This window comes from Erinaceus europaeus, chromosome 19 (assembly GCF_950295315.1).
Source record: "Erinaceus europaeus chromosome 19, mEriEur2.1, whole genome shotgun sequence".
NCBI classification, from domain to species: Eukaryota; Metazoa; Chordata; class Mammalia; order Eulipotyphla; family Erinaceidae; genus Erinaceus; species Erinaceus europaeus.
The window spans coordinates 59,432,820-59,458,077 of NC_080180.1; the positions used below are offsets into that span (position 1 = coordinate 59,432,820).

At 43.7% G+C, this 25,258-nt stretch overlaps 2 protein-coding genes across 7 annotated transcripts in view; one reads left to right on the forward strand and one right to left on the reverse strand.

Moving 5' to 3' along the window:
- Positions 1-25,258, forward strand: part of INPP4B (inositol polyphosphate-4-phosphatase type II B) — a 672,916-nt gene that overhangs the window by 613,051 nt on the left and 34,607 nt on the right. The window lies entirely within an intron of this gene.
- Positions 23,703-25,258, reverse strand: part of IL15 (interleukin 15) — an 86,174-nt gene continuing 84,618 nt past the window's right edge. For 2 of the 3 annotated variants that reach the window (XM_060179041.1, XM_016190397.2), the window contains exon 7: positions 24,530-24,805. In XM_060179041.1, the coding sequence (XP_060035024.1) occupies positions 24,593-24,805 (213 nt within the window). In that variant the 3' untranslated portion in view covers positions 24,530-24,592. Of the gene's footprint in view, positions 24,806-25,258 lie in introns of all 3 variants that reach the window. The other variant, XM_060179042.1, reaches the window with a different exon arrangement.

Consider the following 25,258-nt stretch of genomic DNA (forward strand, 5'->3'; position numbering starts at 1 on the left):
GTTCTATGAACTGCTACAGTCATTCTTCAAGAAGTCCAGCAGTATAAAAGGAGTGTCCAGCAAGTTCTATAGAAGCATCAGTCCAATGTCAACGGCCAGGAAATAAATGCCACACGTCTATCTTGATGGAGGAGGACGGCCACCGGAACTTTTCTTCTCTGTAGAGAGTGACCTGGAACCGCCAAAACATGATGGGCGAAACAGAAGCAGGAAGAGCAGACACCGATGGTTGAGAGAAAGGCAGTAGGAAAGTCTTGTCCTTTGGAGTCTGTGAATCAGGTTCTCCAGATCGTGTCAGGTCACATCATGGGTTTCGGGGGATGGCTGTAATTGTGGGTGATGTCAGAGGTCAGGGGTCCAAGATGGATTTCTGGGGATTCTATATGAGCAGATGCTTCTTTATGCGAAGGCTTGTCATAGCTGTAGTCAATTACTTATGAAAAAACTTTGTAACAAATTAGAAGTTTACTACAATTGATAACTCAATGATTATAACTGGTTTAGGTATCTTTATAATTTTGTGTAAAGGTCATCTTACGTGACCTCATGTAGCAGTCTTTATATAGCAAAGTTTTCATACCAAATTTAAGTTACATATATTGATTCTTAACTATTTTTACATTGGGTTTTTAAGCAAACTCAGGTTACTAGAGTTAACACATTTTAGTGGCAATTTTTTTTTTGGTACATTTACAATATCAGATCGATGCCAAATTTGTTGTGGATTAATTTCCACAAAATAGCTTACAGGACATTTTTGGGGGCCCTCCAAAAATGTCCTGTATAGAGAATTTGTATTTTAACTTAGGAGATGATGAATTGTCACATTGAATATTTAGAGTTTTACCTTAAACACTCAGTTACTTAAATGAATTGATTTTACCTCTTCTCGTAAAAATGTAACTTCAAAGTTACAATTTAACTGTCAAGTTAATGTTTACCAAACTTGAAACATGCATATTAAACATATAGTTTATAACACACAGGAGGAGAAAAACTTGTAAATAAGATATATCATTTCAAATGTGAATTTAGAACTACTGTCATAGTTGAACCATCTTTACTCACACAGTTTAAGACTAAACATTTCATATTGATATCAAGACTTAAAAAAGAAATCAAAAGGGGGAATGAACAATTTTTGGACTGTTTCTGGACGTCTCCAGAAACCATGGCTGCGTCCAGCCGTTTGATATAAAGTCAGTTAACTTTCAGAGTACTCTGAGCACAATGGGTCATACAAAAATTTTGGTCACTCAACTCACTCAATTTTTTTTTTTCACTCACTCACTCACAAAACACAACTGGCCAGTCATAGCATAAGACATTCATTCAGGGGGGGAAGAGTTCTGTGAATCAGATTTTTTTTTTTTTGATTCTGCCATGCTGTATTATGGATCCTGGGGTGCATCCTGTAGCCAGTCCTCTTGCAGCCAGTCTTCTTGCAGTGTTTCTTGTTCTTCAGGGATATCAGCGCCATCATATGGGTATTGCCGGACATGGCGGGCAGGAACCCAAACAGGCTTGGAGTAATTTTGTGGAAAAATACATGCGAAACCCCTCCCCATAGTCAACAGGGGGTCAGGTCCTTTCCAAATTTTATCAAGTGGGTCTTTCCATTTGACTTTAATAGCTGGGAGGGTGGGTGGTGTTTGCCAATGAAGAATTATAGGAGGTTGGTCTGAGTTTTTGTAAATATTAAAGAGATTTAATGTAGTTAAGGCTTTTGCCAGCTGGATATTAGGGGGGTACATTTCCCCTTTTTCTTTATTTAATTGAGCCTTAAGAGTTTGATGGGCCCTCTCAACAATGCCTTGTCCCTGTGGATTATACAGAATGCCTGTAGTATGAGTAATGTTCCAGAGGGAACAAAAATCTTTAAATTGTTTGCTGGTAAAAGCAGGTCCATTATCCGTTTTAAGTTGAAGAGGTAAGCCCATTACAGCAAAACAGGAGAGCATATGGCTTATAAGCTTTTTTGAGTTTTCTCCAGTTTGAGCTGTAGCCCACATAAACTTAGAGAAGGTATCAATTGAGACGAACACATATTTTTGCTTGCCAAAGTTAGGTATGTGGGTAACATCAATTTGCCAAAGAGCGTTGGCTTTTAAACCTCGAGGATTAACCCCTAGAGTCTGAATAGCAGGTGTTTTGATTAGACCTGCACAGGAGGAACATGTAGCAAAAATACGTTTTAACTGTGGCAGAGGAATATCAGGAAATCGAGCTTGAAGACCTTTAAGATTAACATGGGTTAGGGAATGAAAGTCAGCAGGATTAGAGACAGAGGCTAGGAGAATTCCTGTGGAGGCAAGGTGGTCAGCTGCAGCATTCCCTTCGGACAGGGGACCAGGAAGAGGGCTGTGGGAACGTAGGTGCTGAATATACAGTGGATGGGTTCGAGAACAGAGCATAGAGGCAATTTGAATTAAAAGAGGAGAAAGTGGGTTGTCATCAATTCTTACATAAGATCGAGCAAGCCATGGAAGTAAGTTAACAGTATACACACTGTCAGAAAAAAGGTTGAAGGATTCTGGTACAGCTTTTAATGCAAGGAAAACAGCATAAAGTTCTTTGTACTGAGGGGAATTATCAGGAAGTTCAGTAAAGAGAGGTTTGGGGTATTTCTGGTCTGGATAATATATAAGGGCAGCAGCTCCCTTTTTTCCACCATCAGTGAACACTGTAGGAGCAGAGGGGATGGGATCTCGAGAGAAAAGTTTAGGTACTAGTAGAGGCAACAGAGGTAAAGAAGCTATCAAATTATTGGAGGGAAAATGATTATCTAATTGTCCTGGAAAACCCATTAAACTTATGGCAAAACGAGAATGGTGGCGTATGAGCCATTCTGTATCAGTGAGAGAAAAGGGAAGAATGATTGAATCTGGTTCCCTTCCTAAGACCTGAACCGATCTGTTTCTTCCTTGGCGAACCATAAATGCTAAGACATCAATCTCGGTAAGGAGTCTTGGAGCTCCACCTACTGGCGTATGAAGCCATTCGAGAACGCCATGTTTCTGCCACAATGCCCCCACTACCGTGGGGGTGGAGTTAAAAATTAGAAGATTTACTGGAGAGGAGGGGGAGAATCGAACGAGGTGCATGTCCTGGAGAGCCTGGTTAACTTTTTCCAGAGCCAAGGATGCTTCGGGGGTTAACATACGCTTTGAGGAGGGCTGTTTGTTTCCTTTTAACAGATCGAACAGTGGTTGCAGGCAGCTCGTAGGCAGATAAAGATACTGCCTAAGCCAATTCAAATTTCCAAGAAAACTTTGTAAAGAAGCAAGAGTGAGATTAGAAGGAAAAGTAACACAAGGTTTTAAAGGACGAATCTGCGTTAGGGAAATCTCTGAGCCTAAGAAAGATATTGGAGGGATTAGCTGTATCTTCTCAGGAGCTACATTAAGTCCACTTCTCTTTAAGGCAGGGATTAGAAAATCACGTAGGGCGGAGAGATCTGTATCTAATTCTCCCCATATTAACACGTCATCCATATAATGAAAAACCTTAAGGCCCTTATGAATATATGGGAAAAGGGCAGATTTAACAACCTCTTGACAAATAGTAGGACTATTAGCCATGCCCTGGGGCAGTACCACCCATTCAAATCTATCAGCAGGGCTGGCATTATTAATAGAAGGAACAGAGAAAGCAAAACGTTTACAATCTTGTGGGTGTAAGGGAATAGAGAAAAAACAATCCTGTATATCAATAGCTATGATTGGAATTCCTGTGGGAATTGCGGAAGCAAGAGGCAAACCCCTTTGGGGGGAGCCCCAAACCTGCATGGTTTTATTAACTGCACGAAGATCTTGGAGGAGGCGCCATTTTCCTGAGCGCTTTTTAATTACAAAGACTGGAGTATTCCATGGGATCCGAGAATGACGAATGTGTCCCAAAGATAACTGCTCTTGGACGAGTTTTTTAAAAATTTCTAGCTTCTCCCTAGGCAAAGGCCACTGTTCCACCCAGACAGGCTCATTAGAAAGCCAATCTAAGCGGGGAGTTCTGTTACGAACAGTGGCAGTTAGTATTGGGGGTGCTGGTTGGGTCTAGCAGTCTCACAGGAGTGAGTGTGGTGTCCTGCAGAGGTGTCTGAGGATATCACTACATCTAAAGATTCCAGCAAGTCTCTTCCCAATAAATTGGTGCTTATATCAGCTATTAAAGGCTGAAAGCGTCCGGTAGTCCCTTCTGGATCTTCTCACACAAGGGAATCTCGTGTGCGGAATGCCTGAGTCAATCCTCCAACACCATGTAAGCGTGGTCCTGGGAGGAGTTCCCAACTCTGGGGAACCTCTGCTTGTCTTAATATTGTCTTATCTGCTCCCGTGTCAATCAAACATTTAAAAGGAATATTACCAATCTTTACTGTCATAGTTGGGTGACCCCTTTCTAAAACAGGGGTGGTCCATAAAATCTCAGGCTCTGAATTCGAGCTGTTCTCTTGCTTCAGCCGGTTATTTCTATGCTGGAAGTTCCCACATACCGCGGGTTCCTCCTTCTGCTCACCCTCTGTTATTGTTACTTGGCGTGGTGGGTGTAGCGATGGATTGGGTCCCAAGCTGGGCTTCTGTTTGTGGAAGAAGGGCACAGCACCAAGCGGGCGACCTGCTTCCTTCCCTCTTGGGGGCGGGGCTAAGGGAAGCCCCATACCTAGTTCAAATCCCTGTTTACATTTGGCAGAGGCGTGCCGTTCCTATGGAACCTTGACCAACAATCTCTCCTCCAGTGAAATCCTTTCTGGCATCTGGGACAAGGCATTCGTGGTCTCTGATTCCCTGTCTGGAGGCGGGGTTGCCCTGATTGGAGGTGGGGTCGCCCTGACTGGAGGTGGGGTCGCCCTGACTGGAGGCGGGGTCGCAGTCTATTTTCTGGACATTGGTTACGCCAATGCCCTTGGCGACCGCACTGAAAGCAAGCTCCTTTTTGCTTATGTAAGGTAGCTGCATAGGCCTGTAACATAGGTCCTTGAAAAGAGCTTGATCTGAGATCCTGTGTAGCTAGAATCCAAGTATCTGGGTGTTCGTTTTTAAGAGTGATACAGGCCTGTCGAAAATGCGGAAGCATTCCATCCCAGACTATGGGTCGCAGAAGGAGAAAACGAGCGTCAGGATTATAAATCTTCCTTTCCAAACTCGACTGGACCCTGGCAATGAATTTAGCGAGGGATTCATCAGGTTCTTGTTGCAGGGAGAGATTGGGGGCTGAGGCTGCTCCCATGGGTGGTGTTAATCGCTCCCATGCTTTTAATGCACACAGGCGTACTTGATCAAAATACCCCGCTGGAAACTTGGCTTCCGCCTGTTGAATCCCTGTTTCTAATTGGCCTGTTCCAAACAATGCATCAAAATTACCCTCTGGCTGATTTTGAACATTTTTCCGCGATTGTTGTAAACATTCGTCACGAAAGAATGCCTCCCATTGCAGGAAGAGGGGGCCTGGGAGCGTAGCACGAGTCACATCTCTCCAATCTTGAGGGGTATTAAGGTTCTGAAGCAGGCCTTGTAAAATGGACCTGGTCCATGGGGCATGAATACCGTCATCTTTGATAGCCTGGCGTAGTTCCTTCAGGTCTGTGGCAGAATATGGATACCAGGCCTGAGGTTTTTGTCTATTGGGGGCAACATTGACCGGAAATGTGTGGACTTGCTCTGATAAGTGTGTAGCGGTAGGAGGAGTCATCGAAGTGGAAGCTTCTGGACAAGTGGCCGAAGAAGTGGTTTTGGAGGCTATAGGAGAATTCGGACATGTGTCTATCAAAACAGGGGTGGGTGAAGAAGCAGCCGTGGAGGCAGCAGGAGGTTCCGGACACGTTTCTGCCAAAATGGGGGTGGCCGAAGAAGTGGCTGTGGAGTCCAAAGGAGAATTCGGACACGTGTCTGCCAAAATAGGGGCCTCAGGGCAAGATGTCAAAATAGGGGCCTCAGGGCAAGATGCAGAGGAATTAGGGTGGGTCAAGATCACGACAGGCCTTTGCTTCTTCTTGTTTTTAAGGTGCTGGTTAAGTTCTATGATTACTTCCTTTATCTCTTTGACCTCAGCCTCTAGGTCCTTAAGCCTTTTGAGAGGTTGACCTATATATCCCTTAAAAGCTGCTATGATGATCAACAGGATATAAGGTGAAGCCCCGAGAAAAATGTCCCAGATATATAAAAATTGTATACTGGAAAAAGAATGCAGGCTTTGGAAAAGACTTTCCATGGTGGAAAGATCTCCGGAAAACAATAAGAAAGAAAAAAAATCACAGTGCCTTAACACAATATTGCAGATACCCAAAAGGTGTGTACTTATCTAAGATGTCTTCTTGTAAATCTGCTGCTTACGGGTCCCTGTTCCGGGTGCCAGATGCCGGGATAGCCTGAGGGTACTTCTTCCCGAGCTAGTGCTTTCTGGGTTGGAGAAAACTCAACTGGAGCTGATCTAGGCTGCTGTGTGGGAGAGGGATCAGGAACTCGTGCTGCACCAACTTCCGCAGGAGATACACTCTGGAACTCTCGGAGCCAGAAAGCAATTTCCAAGTGTCTTTAATCAGAAGAGCAGCTGTTTTTATACTCTCCAAGTAGGGTGGAAACAGGATGTGATATAAAGAGGGTGGAGAGAAAAGTGACTGGTGAAAATCAGAGTGTGACAAAGAAGGGATCAGTGTGTGACAAGGAGGGGGTGGAGCAGGAGAGAATCCTATCATAGAACCACCAATGCCCTGGAGTGCTTTATGTAAAAGTGATTTATGTAAATAGACCAAAGCTTTGGATCAGTAAAATCCCTATATAGGCATATGGTTAAGCAGAAGCCAGGGGGAGATGGCAACTACCCAACACTCCTGGTGGCCATTTTTCATTTTTATTGGCTAGGACAGAAAAAAATTGAAAGGGGAGGTGGAGGTAAAGAGGGAGAGAGATAGAGAGACACCTGCAGCACTGCTTCATCACTGGTAAAGCTTTCCCCATGCAGGTAGGAACCAGGGGCTCGAACCTGGGTCTTTGTGCATTGTAGCATGTGTGTTTCATCAGGCTGCTGATGACCCCTTCTGCTGGTTTCTTAGTGGGGTTTCAGTAGCTCTGCCTGCAATAAAGATTCTTAATTAGTCACCTGTACCCCTTGCATGATCCCAACCCCAGCTATGATCTATAGCTGTCTTGTTCAAACTGGTGTCAATGAAGATAGCCCCTGAGTGAGTTAAACAGATGAAATATTTCGAGAGGAGAAACTGAGTTTGACTTTGGTGTAACATCGGAGGGTTTTTATGAGCAAAGGTGGGAGAAGCTGCCTCCTGCCTCAACTATATTAATGCCTGAGCTTAGTCAAAGGGAAAGAAAACTTTCTCCCATTTTCAGGATAGGAGTCACTTCTCAGCTTGGAGCAAGGAGCCCACGGAGTTAGGAGAGTGAAGACAAGGCATTCTCTTTCTCTTCCTCACTGGGTATATTCCAAAGGGATGGAGGCCAACCCTTGAGGAAGGCAGTCTCTGGGTCATACAATTGGCAAGTGGCTTTTAAGGAGATGTATATGCATCTCAAAGGGACAGAAAAAAGAATTTGCCATGGCAAATTTTCTAAAATGAGTGTTTTCAGAAAAGGGAGGTCAGGGAAATCTAGTTGGGAAAACATCGGTCTAAACGTTGGTCAAATTGAAGGGAATTATAAGGCCTTCTTGGCCCCTGGGAGCAGAGGGAACTTTCTGAAAGGCAAATAGAGACATGTCAGCTCCTTGCTTAAGCATCTTTGAGTCCTGTCCCCCTGTGGGCTAAAACTGAATCTCTTAATTTTTTTTATATTGCCACTGAGGGTTATCAGTGGGGCTCAGTGCCTGCACCACAAATCCACTGCTCCTGGAGGCTATTTTCTTTTCTTTCTTTTTTTTTTTTTTTGTTTTGTTGTTGCCCTTGTTTTATCGTTGTTGTGACTATTTTTGTTGTCATCGATGTTGGATAGGACAGAGAGAAATGGAGAGAGGAGGGGAAGACAGAGAGGGGAGAGAAAGATAGACACCTGCAGACCTGCTTCACCACCTATGAAGCGACTCCCCTGCAGGTGGGGAGCCAGGGGCCCCAACCAGGATCTTTAAGCCGGTCCTTGTGCCATTGTGCACTTAACCTGCTGCCGTACTTGCCCAACCTTTGTGGCCATTTTCTTTTCCTTTTTTTCTTTTTTTTTGTTATTTTATTGGACAGAACATAGAAATTGAGAGTGGAGGGGAGATAGATACCTGTGCTTTGTTGCCCTTTTTTTTTTTTTTTTCCCTCCAGGGTTATTGCTGCTTCGTGCAGCCAATACAAATCCACTGCTCTTGGAGGCCATTTTTTTTCCCTTTTGTTGCCCTTGTTGTTTATAGTTGTTGTTGTTATTATTATTGCTGTTGTTGGTTAGGACAGAGAGAAATCGAGAGAGGAAGGGGAGAGAAAGAGACACCTGCAAACCTGCCTCACCACTTGTGGAGCGACCCCCTCCCCCCATCCCCGCAGATGGGGAACCAGGGACTCGAACCCGGATCTTTACTCCAGTCCTTGTCCTTTGCGCCACCTGCGCTTAACCCGCTGCGCTACTGCCAGGCCCCTGCTTTGTAGCATCTTGCCTGCACCTGGGAAGGGGCGGAGCTTAAACTTGGGTCCTTGAGAATGCTAATATGCGCACTTAACTGGTGCCCCACTGCCTGAGCCTCTTAACTTCTCTTAAGATCTTCTGTCATCCATATGCTGCTTTCTTTTGTTCTGTGTCTTTGGAGCACTTGCAGGCCTGGGGAGGGTTGCAGACCTCAAAATACCTTTGCAATTCTCTGAGCTCTGGCCCTTCACACAAGGACAGGTGTAAGGATCCCGGTTCGAGCCCCCAGCTCCCCACCTACAGACGGTGAAGCAGGTCTGCAGGTGTCTGTCTTTCTCTCCCCCTCTGTCTTCTCCTCCTCCCTCGACTTCTCTCTGTCCTATCAAACAACAATGACATCAATAACAATAATAGTAATAACAACAACAATGATAAAACAAAACAAACAAACGAAAAAACCAGCAACAGTGGATTTTTGGTACAGGCACAGAGCCCCGTGATAATCTTGGAGGCAAAAAAAAAAGTGCCTTTTAATGTTTTGGAACTACATGAACTACATTAAAGATACAGTTCTTAATAAAATCAACATCTATAGTTAGTGCTCGTACATGTTCTCAAAGCTCACAAGTCTCCATCATCTGATACAATAATAAAGTGTAGGGGTCAGGCAATACCACACCGGCTCAAGCGCACATAGTACTAAGCACAAGGACCCGTGTTAAGGATCCTGGTTGGAGCCCCGGTTCCCCACCTGCAGGGAGGTCACTTCCCAAGTAGTGAAGCAGGTCTGCAGTGTCTATCTTTCTCTCTTTCTCTCTATCTCTCCCTTATCTCTCAATTTCTCTCTGTCTTATCCAATAAAAAAAAATGGACACCAGGAGCAGTGAATTTATAGTTCAGGCATTAAGCCCCAGAGATAACCCTGGAGGCAAAAATATAAATAAGTAAGTAAATAAATAAATAATAAAGTGTAATTAGAGACTATATCTCTATGAGGAATACAATTAGGCCAATTTGAATAAACAGTGTCTTCCCGTGACTTTACAAACAAGTATATTTTTTTCAAAAAAATGTATTTATTAAAGACAGAGAAATAGAGAGGGGTGAGAGAGATAGAGTGGGGAAGAGAGAAACACCTGCAGCCCTGCCTCACTGCTAGGAAAGGGAAAGACCCAGGACTCCAACTCGGGGAGCACTCCCAGGTGTGCTTCCACCTGGCCCCCGAAACTAGCTCTTAAGGCTTCAGTTGCAGTAAAGAGCATATTCTTTAAATGAGAAGCTAGATCCCAGGACTTTGCAAGGACAGCATTGACTTCGATAAGTGGCACTGACGTCTGTTACTGAATGGGTCTCCACACTTGCAAAGCAGCTTTGAGAAGAGTCATGTCTTCTGCGGTTCTTAGTCAGTGCATGTCAGTGAGGGTTTTTTGTTCTTTTTTTTTTTTTTTTTTTTACATATTCTGTTGTTTAAAGGCCAGGTGGTGGTGGTGCACCTGGCTGAACGCACATGTCATCGTACACAAGGACCCAGGTTTGAACCCCAGGTCCCCACCTGCAGGGGAAAGCTTTTCAAGTGGTGTAGTGCTGCAAGTGTCTCTGTCTCTCCCTCTCTATCGTCCCTTACTCTCTCAATTTTTGGCTGTCTCTGTTCAATAAATAAATAAAGATTTTTAAAAAATAAATTCTTAAAATTAAAAATATATATCATGTAACACCATATTCCGTTGTTTCAGACCTCACAGCACAGTGGGGACAGAGTCTTAGGCTACTGAACAGATGGGCTGCAGGTGATGGGGCCTTTTCTCAGACTCCTGGTCTGCCTCCCTCCACAGCTTCCCCGCTAAATCTGCTTCATTCAATTTCAAGTTGGGTTTGTGTCTGTAAATATGAATTTTCTGAAGAAGAAAAGAGAGCCTTCAAAAGCTCTCCAAAAGCTAGTCATCTAATGTTGAGGCCACAGAAGAGAAAATGTATCTGTCTGGTCATGTCCAGTTGATAGAAAATAACATCAGAGGATTTCAATATTTTAATCGGAGCCTTGTTGTCTTCTAGATGTCTTCACATTTCAGCTTCAAGTCTGTACTCTCTTTCAAATGATTTTCCACTAATAATGTGAGCTTATCTTTATACATGGATAATCAATTCTTCAAGCAGTGTTTGTGGGAAAGATTTTGATTTCTCCAGTGAATTGCTTTCGTGCCCTTGTTTGGAACCACTTCATCTTATTTATCCACGTCTGTTTGTAGACTCTTTAGGTGATAGGAGCCATTTCTGCTTTCCAGTGGAAGACCTGACAGATGGAGAGCTGGGGTCCCCCTCCATTTTTTTCTTTAACCAGCATACCTCTGCCACTGTGTGCAGGGTTTTTCCCAGCTCTCGGCCCCTGTCCAGTGCTCAGCTGCCACTGCAGAGCACAGGGCGGGAGCCTGGGGTTGCTGTGAGGTCTCTCTCAGAGCTCCATCCCACTGTGGTGATGAGGCAGCCTCTGGGGGTGTTTGACCCGAAAGGTCCTTCTCAGCAGCCTTACCCTCTCTGCCTGCCTGTCGGCTGCCATCTCCTAGGCAGGATCTGAGCTCTCTCAGTTGGGCTGGTCAGCATTCAGGCCCCAAGGGGCCTGGGCACCCAGGGCTTAGGCCTCTCAGATCTCCTGCCTTGCTACCAATCTCTCTGGGAGGGTCTGTGTCAAGCTAGCAGGTGTATAGAGTCTTGTCTATCTGGAGCCCTTATGCCAACCTTTTAATAGTTCCTAGAACCTGCCTTGCCATGCACATGACCTAGACTCCAGTCCTAGTGACATGGGGATGGCATGGCACTGTACATGTCTGGCCACTGCACAGGGTCTGTAAAATGGGAAAACTCTGAGGTTTCGTTGGGGGCTGGAGGACCACCAGGGTTTCAAGCCTGTGTAATTCCTTCTTCTAGCAGAACTTTCTTCTTATTTTTTCTTCAAATTTTATTTTATTTATTTTGTCCCAAGCCATTAAAAGACACTGTTATTAATCATGGTTTACAAGACTGTAAGAGTATTTTTTGTCACTGGGGTTCTCACTGGGCCTCAGTGTCTGCACAGTCCCACCATTCCTGGTGGAGATACACATGTAGGTGGGGGAGGGAGAAGCAGAGGGAGAGAGACCCCTGCTGCAAGGCTTCACCACTTGTGCAGATCCCCACCCCCTGCAGGTGAGGACTAGGGCGGGCTTGAGCCCAGGTCTTTGAGCATGCTGACATGTGCATTTTATCAAGTGCACCACAGCCCCACCCTCCTTTTCATTTTATTTTATTTTATTTTATTTTATTTTATTTTATTTTATTTTATTTTATTTTATTTTATTTAAGATAGAAGGGAAAGCAGAGAGAAGGAGAGGCAGCACTTGCCTTGCGTGGTGTTTCCATGAGCTGCTTGGACCTCCTAAGAGTGTCCTACCAGCCCCTGGTTGTTTTGTTTTGTTATTTAATTTTTAGACTCATTTATCTTTGAGACGTAGTGAAAGACTTGAGCACTGCTCAATTCTGATAGAAGGTGGTGCCAGGGATCAAACCCGGGGCAGATTTCTGGAGGCCCAGAAGTTATATAAGCCTGGGGTGCTCCCACTGTCCAATCTCCCTGACTCTAAAGCTTAGTTTTAATTACAAGACCATCTTTATTTTATCACCGATCCTTCAGAGTACCAGCATACTATCAATGACAAAAGAGAAACAGCCAGTTGTTCATCCTGAGTTGAGCTGACACCATTCACCTCCATCTTCAATCTTACTCCAGCTAATTCACCTTAAAACAAACACCAGCAACCACAGTGATCTCTTTAACAGAATAGATTGCACGACTGGCTCATTAGTGAATCGTATTTACATAGTGATAACAATTAAGCCCTGAGTAATTAATTGAACCCAAAATGTTGGTGTTGCTATTTCAGGCAGGAACAGAAGTGTGTGGTGAGAAGAGCAGTTGAAGAAAGTGCAGACTCCTCTTCTGCAGAGAGTCAACAGGTCATATCTGGGATCGAAAATTCAACTGTGGTTAGAGATAGGAGGGGAAACAGGGAAGGAATTATGAGGTGACGGCTAATGGGTGCTCTGGGGAGGAGGACAGAAGCAGGGGACATGACATGTTTCAGTCCTAGGAGACCAAGAGAGCGACTTGCCTTATGACAGATGATGTACATGGACTTACTTTAATTGAAAAAGGAAACAGAGCAGAATTGGCATATGCTAGTCTTACAGACAGAGCAGACCAATGTTGTCTTTTCTCCTGCAAGTGTTTTATGCCAAAATATAATTTCTCAAATTTGAACCAGTGAGATTTTATTACTTTTATTTTTAAATACAGAGTTTATGACCGCATGTCATGACTAAAAGAACAAACAAACAAAACTCACATATAGGCTGAAACCTAGCTCTGATTTCAGATCACAAGTAACTTGTTGCTCTAAATAAATGCCCCCTTTCTATCTCAAAAAACCCATATAACAACTACAACAACAACAATACTAATATGCACAATGAGCAGGTGTTCAAACCCCCATCCCCACCTGCAGGGGAAAAGTTTCACCAGTGGTGACGCAAGTCTGCAGGTGCCTCTGTCTCTCTTCCTCTCTATTTCCCCCTTCACTCTAGATAGCTGGCTATCAAGTAAAGATAATCATTTTTTTAAAAAAAAAATGTATGCAGTGAAACAAACACTGGAGGAGAATGGAAGGCAAGATGCCTATTGCAAAGCCACAGGCCTAAGCTTGGCAGGGATTTGGAGCTTGAAAAGTAGGCTGAGTTCTTGTTTATAGCAAAAATATTTTAAAAGATATTTGTTTTATTTGAAAAGACAGAGAGAAATTTAGAGGGGGAGATATGAAGAGAGGAAGAGAAGTACCAAGCTTCACTGCTCCTGAAACACAATTCCCCCTGCAGGAGGGAACTAGGGGCTTGAACCTGGGTCTTTGTGCATGGTAACATGCATCCAACTACACCGCTGCCCAGCCTCTCCCAAAAGGATTTTCAGTGCAAACTCTGACACTTTCTTCTTCTCTTTCCTTCTCTTCCCTTTTCTCTCACCTGTCTTCTCTCCCCTCCCCTCCCTCCCCTCCACTTCCCCTCCCTCCCCTCCACTTCCCCTCCCTCCCCTCCCTCCCCTCCCCTCCCTCCCCTCCCTCCCCTCCCCTCCCTCCCCTCCCCTCCCCTCCCCTCCCCTCCCCTCCCCTCCTCTCCTCTCCTCTCCTTTCCTTTCCTTTCCTTTCCGCTCCTCTCCTCTTTACTCCTCTCCTCTCTGCTCCCCTCCTCTCCCTTTTCATTTTGTCATCACTGGGGTCTTACCATTTCAGGATAATTTTTTCACAGAGAGAGAGAGAGGGATACAGAGACAGAGAGAGAAAAAGAAAGCACAGCACCAAAGCATCCTCCAGTGAAGTGAGGGCTGGGCCCACATGCATATCATTGGAGATTTTAAAAGCAGTTAACTAAGTTGGTATATTGGGTTACTGGAAAAGTCAAAACATATTTTTCTGTGCGTAAATGTGGCATGACTTTTCCGACAACCCAACAGTTCAGGGGATGCTGATGAGACACCTTGGCTGCCTGCAAGGAGCCACAGGCTAAGTGATCTTCTTGGCTGCAGGACCTCCGTCTTACCACCAGTTTATGCCATTGGCTCCACCTGTGGGAAGAGAAGGAGGGGAGTTCTAATCCTCTCTGATTTACTGAGGGGCCACGGAATCAAACAGGTTGGAAAGAAGGAAAAAAGAAAGAGGAGATACTCTAGTATCTAGTAAGACACTTCTGGAAGCATCAACCTCCTATCTTCTGCCTCATAGTTCAAGGCCCAAAGAAGTTTTATTTATTTTTGTTAATTTTGTTACAAATCTTAAAAAAAAATCTGTCTTCATTGACTCCCAGAGAAAAGTACTTGAGAGCCACCTTTGGAACTCAGTTGTGCAGAAAAAGAAAAAAAATCAGATTCACAGTGACACTCGCTATTTCTTTTGCCCTTCTCCGACTGAACAGATAGACATTAACCAAGACACTGGAGCTACTTGTTTGTCTTCAGATTGCAGAAGCAAGTTAAATAGGATTCTTTTCACATTGCCTCCCACTGTTCTTTCTTTGAGTGGTCAACAAAGCTTTACTTAAACTGACTCTTGGATTGATGCAACACAAGTGGGAACACCCACTTATGACTATATTTGAATGACTGAGAAGTGTTACTCCATTTATAACTCAAGCAAATAGTTATCTTGGGGTAAATAACTAGCACCATATATTCTTTTTAAAAGGTTTACTTCAGAAAGTAAACTGTTCTCTTTCTCATGTTTTAAAATATTTGAAAGAGGATAGGGGAAAGAGAGAGGGAGAGGGAGAGGGAGAGGGAGAGGGAGAGAGAGAATGAAGTATCACTAATGCCAGTGATGAAGCTCAGGATGCCATGCTTGAGAATCTAGCACTGTACTCACTGCACCCCTTCCTGGGCTGCTATTTTTACATTCTCATCTTCTCTCTTTCTTAAAACTATCTGCCTTTAGTAAGTTGGAGTTCTCAACACCCTATTCTCTTCTCATTTAAAATATAAAGGGACTCTCTCTCTCTCTAATTCCATAGAGAATTCCAAGTGTGTGTATTTGTTGGTCTAGATTGCTTCCATGAGACCAATGTCCACTAAGTTGCTAAATCATAGAGACACCAGCATAAACTCATAAAAGGTTCACACTTCAAATTTTACAAAGAGATCCATAACTCTTTGTAACAAGGGGGCCAAATAAATGCATTCTGCTATCTCTGGGGACAAGTCAATCAGAAACCAGCTTTTATGGAGAGAAGCCTCTGAGCAGCTGTGGGAACAAAGGGAGCAGGGAATCCAAATGTTCAGTGACGTCCAAGCGCTGAGGGACTGGTACTTGCTCTTGTCAATTCATTTCTCTCAGTGACTACTGCAAACTGTAAACCAAAGGGCTCTTCTTGGGAGCAAACTCTAGCACCTTCTCCCCTTTGCTCTGCCTCTGTGACTCTCCATTAGCTCTTTGCCATTTATGATCAAATTCCTCTTGGGGGCAAGGATAGTGATTCTGTTACTGGAGTTAATCTGCTTGTTGTCTCTAAAAATATTTTGTAAAACTCTGTATTCAACATTATGTTCAAAGTTAAATCTTTTCCATTTTTTCCTAAATCTAATTTCGATGTTATTTCCCCACATTTATTTGTTGGTTTGCTAATACAAGCAGAATGACTTGGGTCAGCTTAAACAGCAAGACTAACAAATAGATAAAGAAAAAAAAAAAAAAAACTTCAGACAGGGATCTAAGAATACATACAGAAAAATAATCAGGTAGTAAAATCAGCCCTTGGGGAAAATGATTAGCTATGTTTATAATCAGAGTCAAAATATTTCAAAGCCAAATGAAACCACAAATCTACTGGAAGTTGAAAAGACTTCTGTTTGTGCTGGATAAGGCTTTCCAAGCAAGATACCAAGGGCTGGTCTTTGAAGGAAACATTTGATCCATTTGAACACAATTGCATGGACACAAACAGAACTGCCTATAAAAAGATGGCAAATGTATTTAATAATATACTGAGTCTTTTTCATTGTCAGTCTGTTTTGAGGGAAATAAGCATCAATATATATATTTAATCTTGGTACTTGACCACTCTGGGTTCTGTTCTTGAAAGAGAATATACCAAAAACATAGTCTATATATTAGTCTTTATAATAGTCAGTGATTAAAGGATACCCAACCTTCGACCTCCTAGACAAACACTGACTCATGGAGTAGACTGAGCATATGACTCAGATGAGAAGCCTTCGGTAAGACCTTGTATACCTTTGTCCTTTACACCTGAGCCCAACTCAGCATCTACAACAAGAACCTGGAGCCGAGGGGAGAGAATACTGTTCTCAAAGTACCCACTCGATCACAGTCAGACCAAGATCATTGAGAGTATGCTGGTTCACAGAGAGGTGGGTAGATGGATGGGCCCAGATCAAATACGTGATGCAGAACTAGGAGGAGACAAGGGAAGAGGTCACAGACATTCATATCTGACTGGCATCGGAAGTCCTAACCATTAGTGGGAAAAGCGCTCTAAGCAGGTTAATTTTTTTTCCTTACAGGGGGTGGAGAGTGGACTGTAGATGGGTCAGATGTGTCTCCTCCCACACTTCCCTAAAAGAGGAAGCTGGGCTGTCTCCACTCTTTCTTGTGGGTAGAAGCTAAGGGTGACAAGTAAAGCAGAGTCCCATACAACAGCGATGTGTCTCTCAATTTATTCATACCCATCAGCGGGCATGTATCTCAAAGGAATCTTTAGAAGCATGCTAAATAAAAGAATTGCCTCATTGAAGAGGCTATTTGCAACAATGACAGAGTTTGAAGTACCCAACAATGGAAACAAAAGTTAGTAAATGAAAATACAGTATCCACACACTGTAAAGCTATATATGGCCATTAAAATGAAGTTTGTAATAAATTAATTAGGAATAAATTACAAAATGTCATATATGAACTAATTCTATCTCTATAGTTAATACACATTTGCACAAATGGAAGGGTTGTAAAATAACTATTCACCATGTTTATCTGTGTGATTTTAGTATTTTCTTTATTGACATATGAGTTTTCTAATTTTCCCAAAAACAACATAGAGAACTTGCAAGAAAAAACCAATGAACAAAAGAAGAACAGTTGATTGGAGTAACTAAGAGGACAGGCACGACTGTGTCAGGAGGAATGATTTCCATATTTGATTTATGCAAGAAGCATGAGACAAAGACTTTTTTAAAAAGTTTACTTGGCACCTCGAGCTAGAGACTTACTAGTGTCTCTCAGATGGGTTTATGTTAAGTATCTGTTAGCTAGTCTACCTTCTCCTGTCCCATCCTGCATGATTGACAGTTGGTGTCAGGTAAATGTGTTCTGGAGCTCAGCTGATTTGTTCATCTACGCATCTGGTCGGACAAGTGGGATGAATTTGCATGTGCAAATGAGTACACAACTTATTCACTCTGTGGGAATGCAAAAAAAAAAATAAAATAAGAGAAGAAAGGAAAAGAGAGGGAGAGAAAGAGAGGGGAAGACTTCTCCTTCGAGAAACTTACTGCAAACCTGGTGCCTAGTTTGCGAAACAAATTCAACCTGCTTGAAATAACATGATGACACAAGATAATCTGAGGATGTAGCAAGATTAGAGCCTTCCTTAGCTTTATAACGCATGGCAAGGATCCACATGGTGCGGGGTGCAGGGTGTGTGGTGGAAGAGTCTTCGAGAGGATGTAGCTTTGCCCCTGACCTGACCAGGAAAATGGGATGTAGATTTTCTTTTTATTATTATTATTATTATTTTTATTTAAAAAAGGATTAATTAACAAAACCATAGGGTAGGAGGGGTACAACTCCACACAATTCCCACCACCCAATCTCCATATCCCACCCCCTCCCCTGATAGCTTTCCCATTCTCCATCCCTCTGGGAGCATGGACCCAGTGTCATTGTGGGTTGCAGAAGGTAGAAGGTCTGGCTTCTGTAATTGTTTCCCCACTAAACATGGGCGTTGACTGGTCGGTCCATACTCCCAGTCTGCCTCTCTCTTTCCCTAGTAGGGTGGGGCTCTGGGGAAGCTGAGCTCCAGGACACATTGGTGGGGTCTTCAATCCAGGGAAGCCTGGCCAGCATCCTGATGGCATCTGGAACCTGGTGACTGAAAAGAGAGTTAACATACGAAGCCAAACAAATTGTTGAGCAATCATGGACCCAAAGCTTGGAATAGTGGAGAGGAAGTGTTAGGGAGGTACTCACTGCAAACTCTAGTGTACTTCTGCTTTCAGGTATATGTTTTGCAGTAGTTTATGGATACGTGTGAACATATGCTCTCTCTCACAGAAACTGGTGTATATCTAGGTTTTGGGACTTTGTTAGAAAGTGAACCACCTGAGATGAAATTAGAGTGTACTATGAAAGGAAAGGTCTCACCCGAGTAATGAAGCTGAAGGGTTGTCGTTCCACACGTGAAGTCTCTGGACACAGTCTGAAGTGAAGCGTGTTGAGGTGGCAATCGTTGCATTGGTTAGGTTGTGATCGGCGGATGCAATATTATTTGGTATGGATTGGGAGAGGCATACGGGAAAGTGGCCCCTATCCAAGGGTTCCAGGACTGGGGGAAGTAGAGGCTCTATAGTGGAGATGTGAGGTTCCTGCTGTCTTAGGGTTCAAAAAGACAATCGATAGTTAATGTTCTCATCACATTATTTGGTAATTGGGTTAACTTTGAAAAGTCCTTTTGTTATGGTTTGCTGTACAGTACCCAGTATCTTGTATATAGCTGTGCTATTGTATGCTTCTAATCTACTTGGTTTAGGCTTTTGAGAGAGTCCGCATATCAAATACACAGTCTATATATTAAAAAGATTCAGTTTGTGTTTTGAAAAACTTTGAGACATACAATTGATTTTCCCCCTCTCATATTAATTAACTAGTGATTTATATGACTACATTTTGCTAGGAGTGTACATAAACACCATTCCCACCACCAAAAGACAGTGACCCATCCCTCCCGCCCACTCCCACCCCCCACTGGCCCAGGAAGCTGCATGTCTACCCCTCACCTCAGGGTTTTTACTTCGGTGCCCTACTTCTTTTTTTCTTTTTATATATACATATGTATATTAATTGATTTATGAAAAAGAAAGGGAGGAGCTCAGAGGGTGGGACACAGTATCTGCATATGCAAATGGGCTTGGCTCTGCCCCCTCAACACCTTATATGATGGATCAGAGCTCTGATCTCTCTCTCTCTCTCAAATTACATGAATAAATCTTCTCAAAAAGTTATTACACTCTATTGAAAATGTCTGAAAGGCCTAAGACCTAAAGAAAGTGAATCACCCCCAAAGACTACCAGGGATGCAAAAGGTCATGTTGGTGACTCTCCCCAGGGTAACACCCTTCTCTGGGGATCAGACGCCAGATTCCCTGGCAGAGTGTTTTGGTCCATCCCCGTGTGACCCAGCCTTCCCTTTAAAGCATCAGTCATCCTTTCAGTTCACTTCTTTTCCTGTGTATGTTTGCAAAGACATTAAAACAAAACATCCGGAGTAATGGTTTCATTCCTAGGCTATATGGAGAAACAGCTGTACAGAGAAGACTGAATTACAAACCCTCTGAGAATGTGCTGATGGAGAGAAAATGAAAATAATGTTGTCTTTGGTCTAGTGGTAAACAGTCTGTGCAGTGCTTTGGGTCAAAAGGTCACAACTACTTTAATCCCAGATGAGCCTAGAGAGGGGGCATGCATCTACTGAACAGGGTGCTTCCCTCCTTCATTGCCTCTTGTGAGAGCGAAGAAGCATGGGAAGGCACAAGGCCAGGGAGGAGGACTCCAAGAAGTGACGTTGATGGGGAGCAAGCATGCAACAACAGAAACATCCAAGATTAGAGTCAGGCTGTTGGAATTTCCTATACCCACTTTTTAAAATTTTTTTAAAAATTATCTTTATTTTTTGGATAGACAGCCAGAGATCAAGAGGGAAGGGGGAGATAGGGAGGGAGAGACAGAGAGACATCTGCAGCTCTGCTTCACCACTCACAAAGCTTTTCCCCTTCAGGTGGGAAGCAGGGGTTCGAACTCAGGTCCTTGCACATGTGCGCTCAACCAGGTGCATCACCACCTGGCCCCCTGTGCCCACTTTCTACTCATCCTTTGCATTTTGAATAACCTTTAAGAGATATGGCACCCAGCTCCTTTTAAGAATCCCTAAATTCTGTGTAATGGGCTCAAGACTTCATCTAACATTGTGCTTCTATTTAGTTTTCTGTTGAGTGAGAGACAGAGTGTGGCCTGCTTTCTTTCCCCTCCACCTAGTCTTCCTTGTGGTCTGGATAGTTTATCTTTGAAAAGCGGGTAAAAACAGTGTTATGAAACCCAAAGTTCTACAGTTTGCATCGTGGAGACAAAGGAGAAATGCATCTGTAGATTTGCATTTGCAAAGTTTGTCTAGTGGTAATCGATCACTAAGATGGTGAAATGGAGTGTTCACTGGGGAACTTGAGGGCCACGAAGCCAGTTCTGCTAGCCGTCCTGAAGGTGTTTCACACAAACCTCAGTAATTTCTGGAATCAGAGAATGTCCCACTACCGCCATTTATGACTTGAGAACACCCACAGTTTTGTTCTTGTCATGAGACTGCACAGTCATCAATGTCTAACTTTGCTGGCTCAGTAGAATACTTGAGTTACTGAAAAATCTAATGATATTTCTATAGGGAGAAATATTCTATATTTCCTAAAGATTTGTTCTTCATATGGTCTCTTTGAGGTGCCACCAATATAAGTTACTCTGCAGTATTTTCTCGACTTTTTTTTTCCATCTAGTTTCTATTTTATTTGAAAGGACAGAGAAATTGAGAGGGGTGGAGAGAGAGAGAGAGAGAGAGAGAGAGAGAGACCTGCAGACCTGCTTCACTGCTCATGAAGTGTCTCCCCTGGAGGTGGGGAGCTGGGGCTCAAACCTGGCTCCCTAGCACACATGATATGTGAGCCTAACTGGGTGCACAATCACCCAGCCCCCTTTTCTTGACTTTCTAACTTCCCTACCCCCTCTTAATTTCTCTCTCTTTTATTAAGTTAAAAAAGGAAGAAAGAAAAAAGAAAGAGAGAAAGGAAGGAAGGGAGGGAGGGAGAGAAAGGAAGGAAGGGAAGAAGGAAAGGAGAGAAAGAAAGAAAGACAGAAAGAGAGAGAGAAAAAAGAAAAGAAAGGAAGATAAGTGGCTGCCTAGAGAGGTGGATTCATGGCACAGGCACTAAGAACCAGCAATAACCTCGGTGGCAAAACAAACAAACAAAAATCCCTCACATGTCTTAGTTTTATGTCCTGGATCAATACTCAGACCTTCTTCAGAAAGAGAAATACACTCTGACCTACATTGAAGCAAAAAGGAAGTAAGATCTGCCATGAAGGTAGCCATCAAGGGAACAGCCCTGGCTTCCTGGGAGCTCCCAGAGCCCACACACACAGACAGACACCGCTGTGCTTGTGAGGCCAGGGTCCCCGTGGAATGCAGCTTCATTTTGTAGCTAATATAAATTACAGTTTGTCTTTGTATTACAGTGATTTGAAGTGACAGTCTATTAAAAGTGTTCCTGACAGAACTAGGAAGAGGTGGTGAGGGTAGAATTAAGCTAGAATTATACTGGCTGGCAACCTTGAGTCTGATAGTCTTCAAGAATAACACACAACTTTGTTTCTCTTTTTAACACTGTGATTTCCTTTCTATAATTAGCAACTTCAGGAACTGAGAATTTGTCCATTAGGACCTCTGTCTCCCATACTTACTCTCTGCCATCTGCCCAGGGATGAGGACTCAGGAGACAATGGGGCTAAGGTGTGTGCCATATTGACCACAATTTTGATGCTTTGCTAAGAAAATAAAAGTAGTGGGAGTCGGGCTGTGGTGCAGCGGGTTAAGTGCACGTGGCGCAAAGCGCAAGGACCAGCGGAAGGATTCTGGTTCAAGCCCCCGGCTCCCCATCTGCAGGGGAATCGCTTCACAGGCAGTGAAGCAGGTCTGCAGGCGTCTGTCTTTCTCTCCCCCTCTCTGTCTTCCTCTCCTCTCTCCATCTCTCTCTGTCCTATCCAACAATGACATCAGTAACAACAACAAGAATGACAACAATAAAACAACAAGGGCAACAAAAGGGAATAAATAAATAAATATTTAAAAAAAAGAAAAGTAGTGACCAATTTGTCCTGACCTTATGTAGCTCAATAATGAGACCATAAAAGTGTTCACTATCAAGGGCAGTGAACTAAGGCACAAGAAGAGTAAGTATGAACTCTTTCAGAGCACAGAGCCCACCTGCTCCTGACTCTTGGAAGCACTGCTGACAGGCATCCCAGATGTAGTTGATTCTTGACAGTCTGAGGAGGACAGAGTATCAGATGGGTAACCAAGGTCAGATATCCGCTCCGCTAATTTAACTGCTGTAAAGCAGTGACTTTGAGCAGCAGCACTTGTATGGTGAGCCTTGTTGTATTTGCCTTAGAGACATGAAATCTGACAGAATAGTTTGAAAATGGCAAACGGTAGGGAGAATAAGAGTCTAGGAATATTGTAGTTGATACTGTTGGGAGGTTGCAGTTAAGCAATGGAGCCCTGTTAACAAGTGCTGACATTGGAACAGAAGAGGGTAGACGCTACTTCAAGCAGCTCCAAAGCCGCCTTTTCCAGAGAACTAGCAGTTAAGCCAAGAAAGAATGTCCACAATTTATTTTGGCAGTTGGTGGGTAAAATTTGACAGGGTTTAAAAGCCAGAGCTTTAAGTCTGCTAGAGATCACGACGTAGTGAAGTGTAGTAAGTCCTCTGTCAGCGGTGTCGGTAAGTTCTTGGATGCTGACTTGTGTGGATCGCCACACAAATAGACCGGTACCTGGAACCTATTTCTTCCAGCTGAGATTTCGTTTCTCCTCATCAATTTTATGATGATATTGGGCTAGGGAGCTAGCTCAGCTTTAGAGTAGAGGGCTTGCAGGCTGAGGCCCTAGATGCCTTCGGTTTAGTGTCTGACACCACAAATGTGCTTGAGCTGAGTGAGAAGCCTTTGGCTCTTTCTCCCTCACACATGACACAGTGCTCTCTCAGATGAACAAACCTTGCAAAAAGTAAGGTTGAGCAAAGCAAGTTATTCAAGGACCTATCTCAGGTTATCTCCAAGGGAATTCTGATGTGTGTAAAATTGGCTGTATATCTCCCTGAGGCTACTGTCAGTTTTGCTGACTATAACTCCTACTTTCTCCTCTTTTGATTGAAAAGCAAACATACAGGGAAGGGGCAAGGAAGAAAGCTCTCTAGTATACACTCTATTGATTCTGTCACTAGCATCTGATCTAACCCTCAGCATTCCCATTGCCTTTTTAGAGAAAATATAACAGAACAAGAGACTCTAATTTTATTTTACTTTATTTCATTTTATCTACTGGATAGAAACAAAGAGAAACTGAGAGGGTAGTGGGGAGACAGAGAGGGAAAGGGACAGAGAGACACCTGCAGCCCTGCTTCACCACTTGTAAGACTTCCCTCCGTAGGTGGAGACTGGCTGCTTGCACCTGAATCCTTGTTCCTTGTAATGTGTGCTCAACCAGGGGCACCACCACCCGGCCCCTAGATTTTAATTTTGTTTTCACCTCTAGGATTATCACTGGGGCTCGGTGCCTGCATTAGTAATCCACTGCCCCTAGAGCCCCCCTCTTTTTTCTCCATTTTTTTATCAGCTAAGATAGAAATTGAGAAAGAAGGGGGGGGATAGAGAGGGTGAAAGACAGATACCTGCAGACCTATTTCACTGCTTGTGAAGCAACCCCCCTTGTAGGTGGGGAGCTGAGGGCTTGAACCAGGATTCTTACGTGTCCTTGCACTTCGTACTATATGCACTTAACCCAGTGCACCACCACCCAGCCCCCTCGATTTTAATTTTTAACTTAACCACCTTACACTAGTCATAACTGCCACTTCGAGTCTTCCCAGCAATCTCCACTTCTCCACAGCAGCCTAACCATGGCTGTCCTAGCAGGCCTTCTCATGCTTTTTCTACCTAGCCATAGCCAGTAGGTAAGGAATGCTTTCACTCACTGTCTACGTCTGATAAATCGGGAACTATCTGCAGACAGAAAGCAGAGAGAAGACAAGAAATGTCCTTGGGGAAGAGTTCTGAGACATGGCCTAAAGTCCCCCAGATACAAGCCTTGCACAGTATGCCATCTTTAATTTGCAATTTTTTAAATATTTATTTTATTTATTTATTCTCTTTTGTTGCCCTTGTTGTTTAATTGTTGTAGTTATCATCATTGTTGTGATTGCTGTCATTGTTAGGTAGGACAGAGAGAAATGGAGAGAGGAGGGGAAGACAGAGAGGGGAAGACAAAGACAGACACCTGCAGACCTGCTGCACCACCTGTGAAGCGGCTCCCCTGCAGGTGGGGAGCCAGGGGCTCGAACTGGAATCCCTCAGCCTGTCTGTGAGCTTTGCACCACCTGCACTTAACCTGCTGTGCTACCACCCAATTCCCATTGAATTTGCTTTTTAAAACAACTTAGTAGGCTGAACTGGACACCCAGACCTCTGGTGCCAGAGGAATGAATGACATGGCAGCTGGCTCCCTTCACCCTCCCGTGTACCACAGCACTGCCAAGCTCCCCACCCCACTCCCTTCTCTGCGTAACCCATAAATCCCAACCTGAGAGTGTGATGGGGTTTGGAGAACCTGAATCTGCCATCTTCACAGGTTGCTAGCACCTGGGAAAAAAAAAACCCTCATTCCTCTTACCAATACCTACCATTTGAATGTTAGCGTTGGGGCAGTGGCCGCCCAACCTTGGCATTTGACAGCAGAAACGAGTTAGGGTTGGGTCAGCTCATGACCTACATTGGCACCGTGTCTCTGAGTAGCATCCACTGAGTAATGACCATGGTCTCCTGGAACAGTCCAGAGCAAGAACCGTTGAATGTCTTCATTGTTGTTTGAAGTATGACCCATGGACTGACAGGCTCCCATTTACTGGGAATTGAGGAATCAAACCTGCATTTTAGCAAGATTTGGAGCTATACACCAAGGAAGGAACACAGGCTGTTGGCGCCTACAACACTGCCTGACACTTGAATAGGGAGGAAGCTACACTCCGTTGGCATCCTTCTACAGTCCTTGTGATTTGGAAATACTGCTAGAAACTGATGAGAACTAGGAACCCT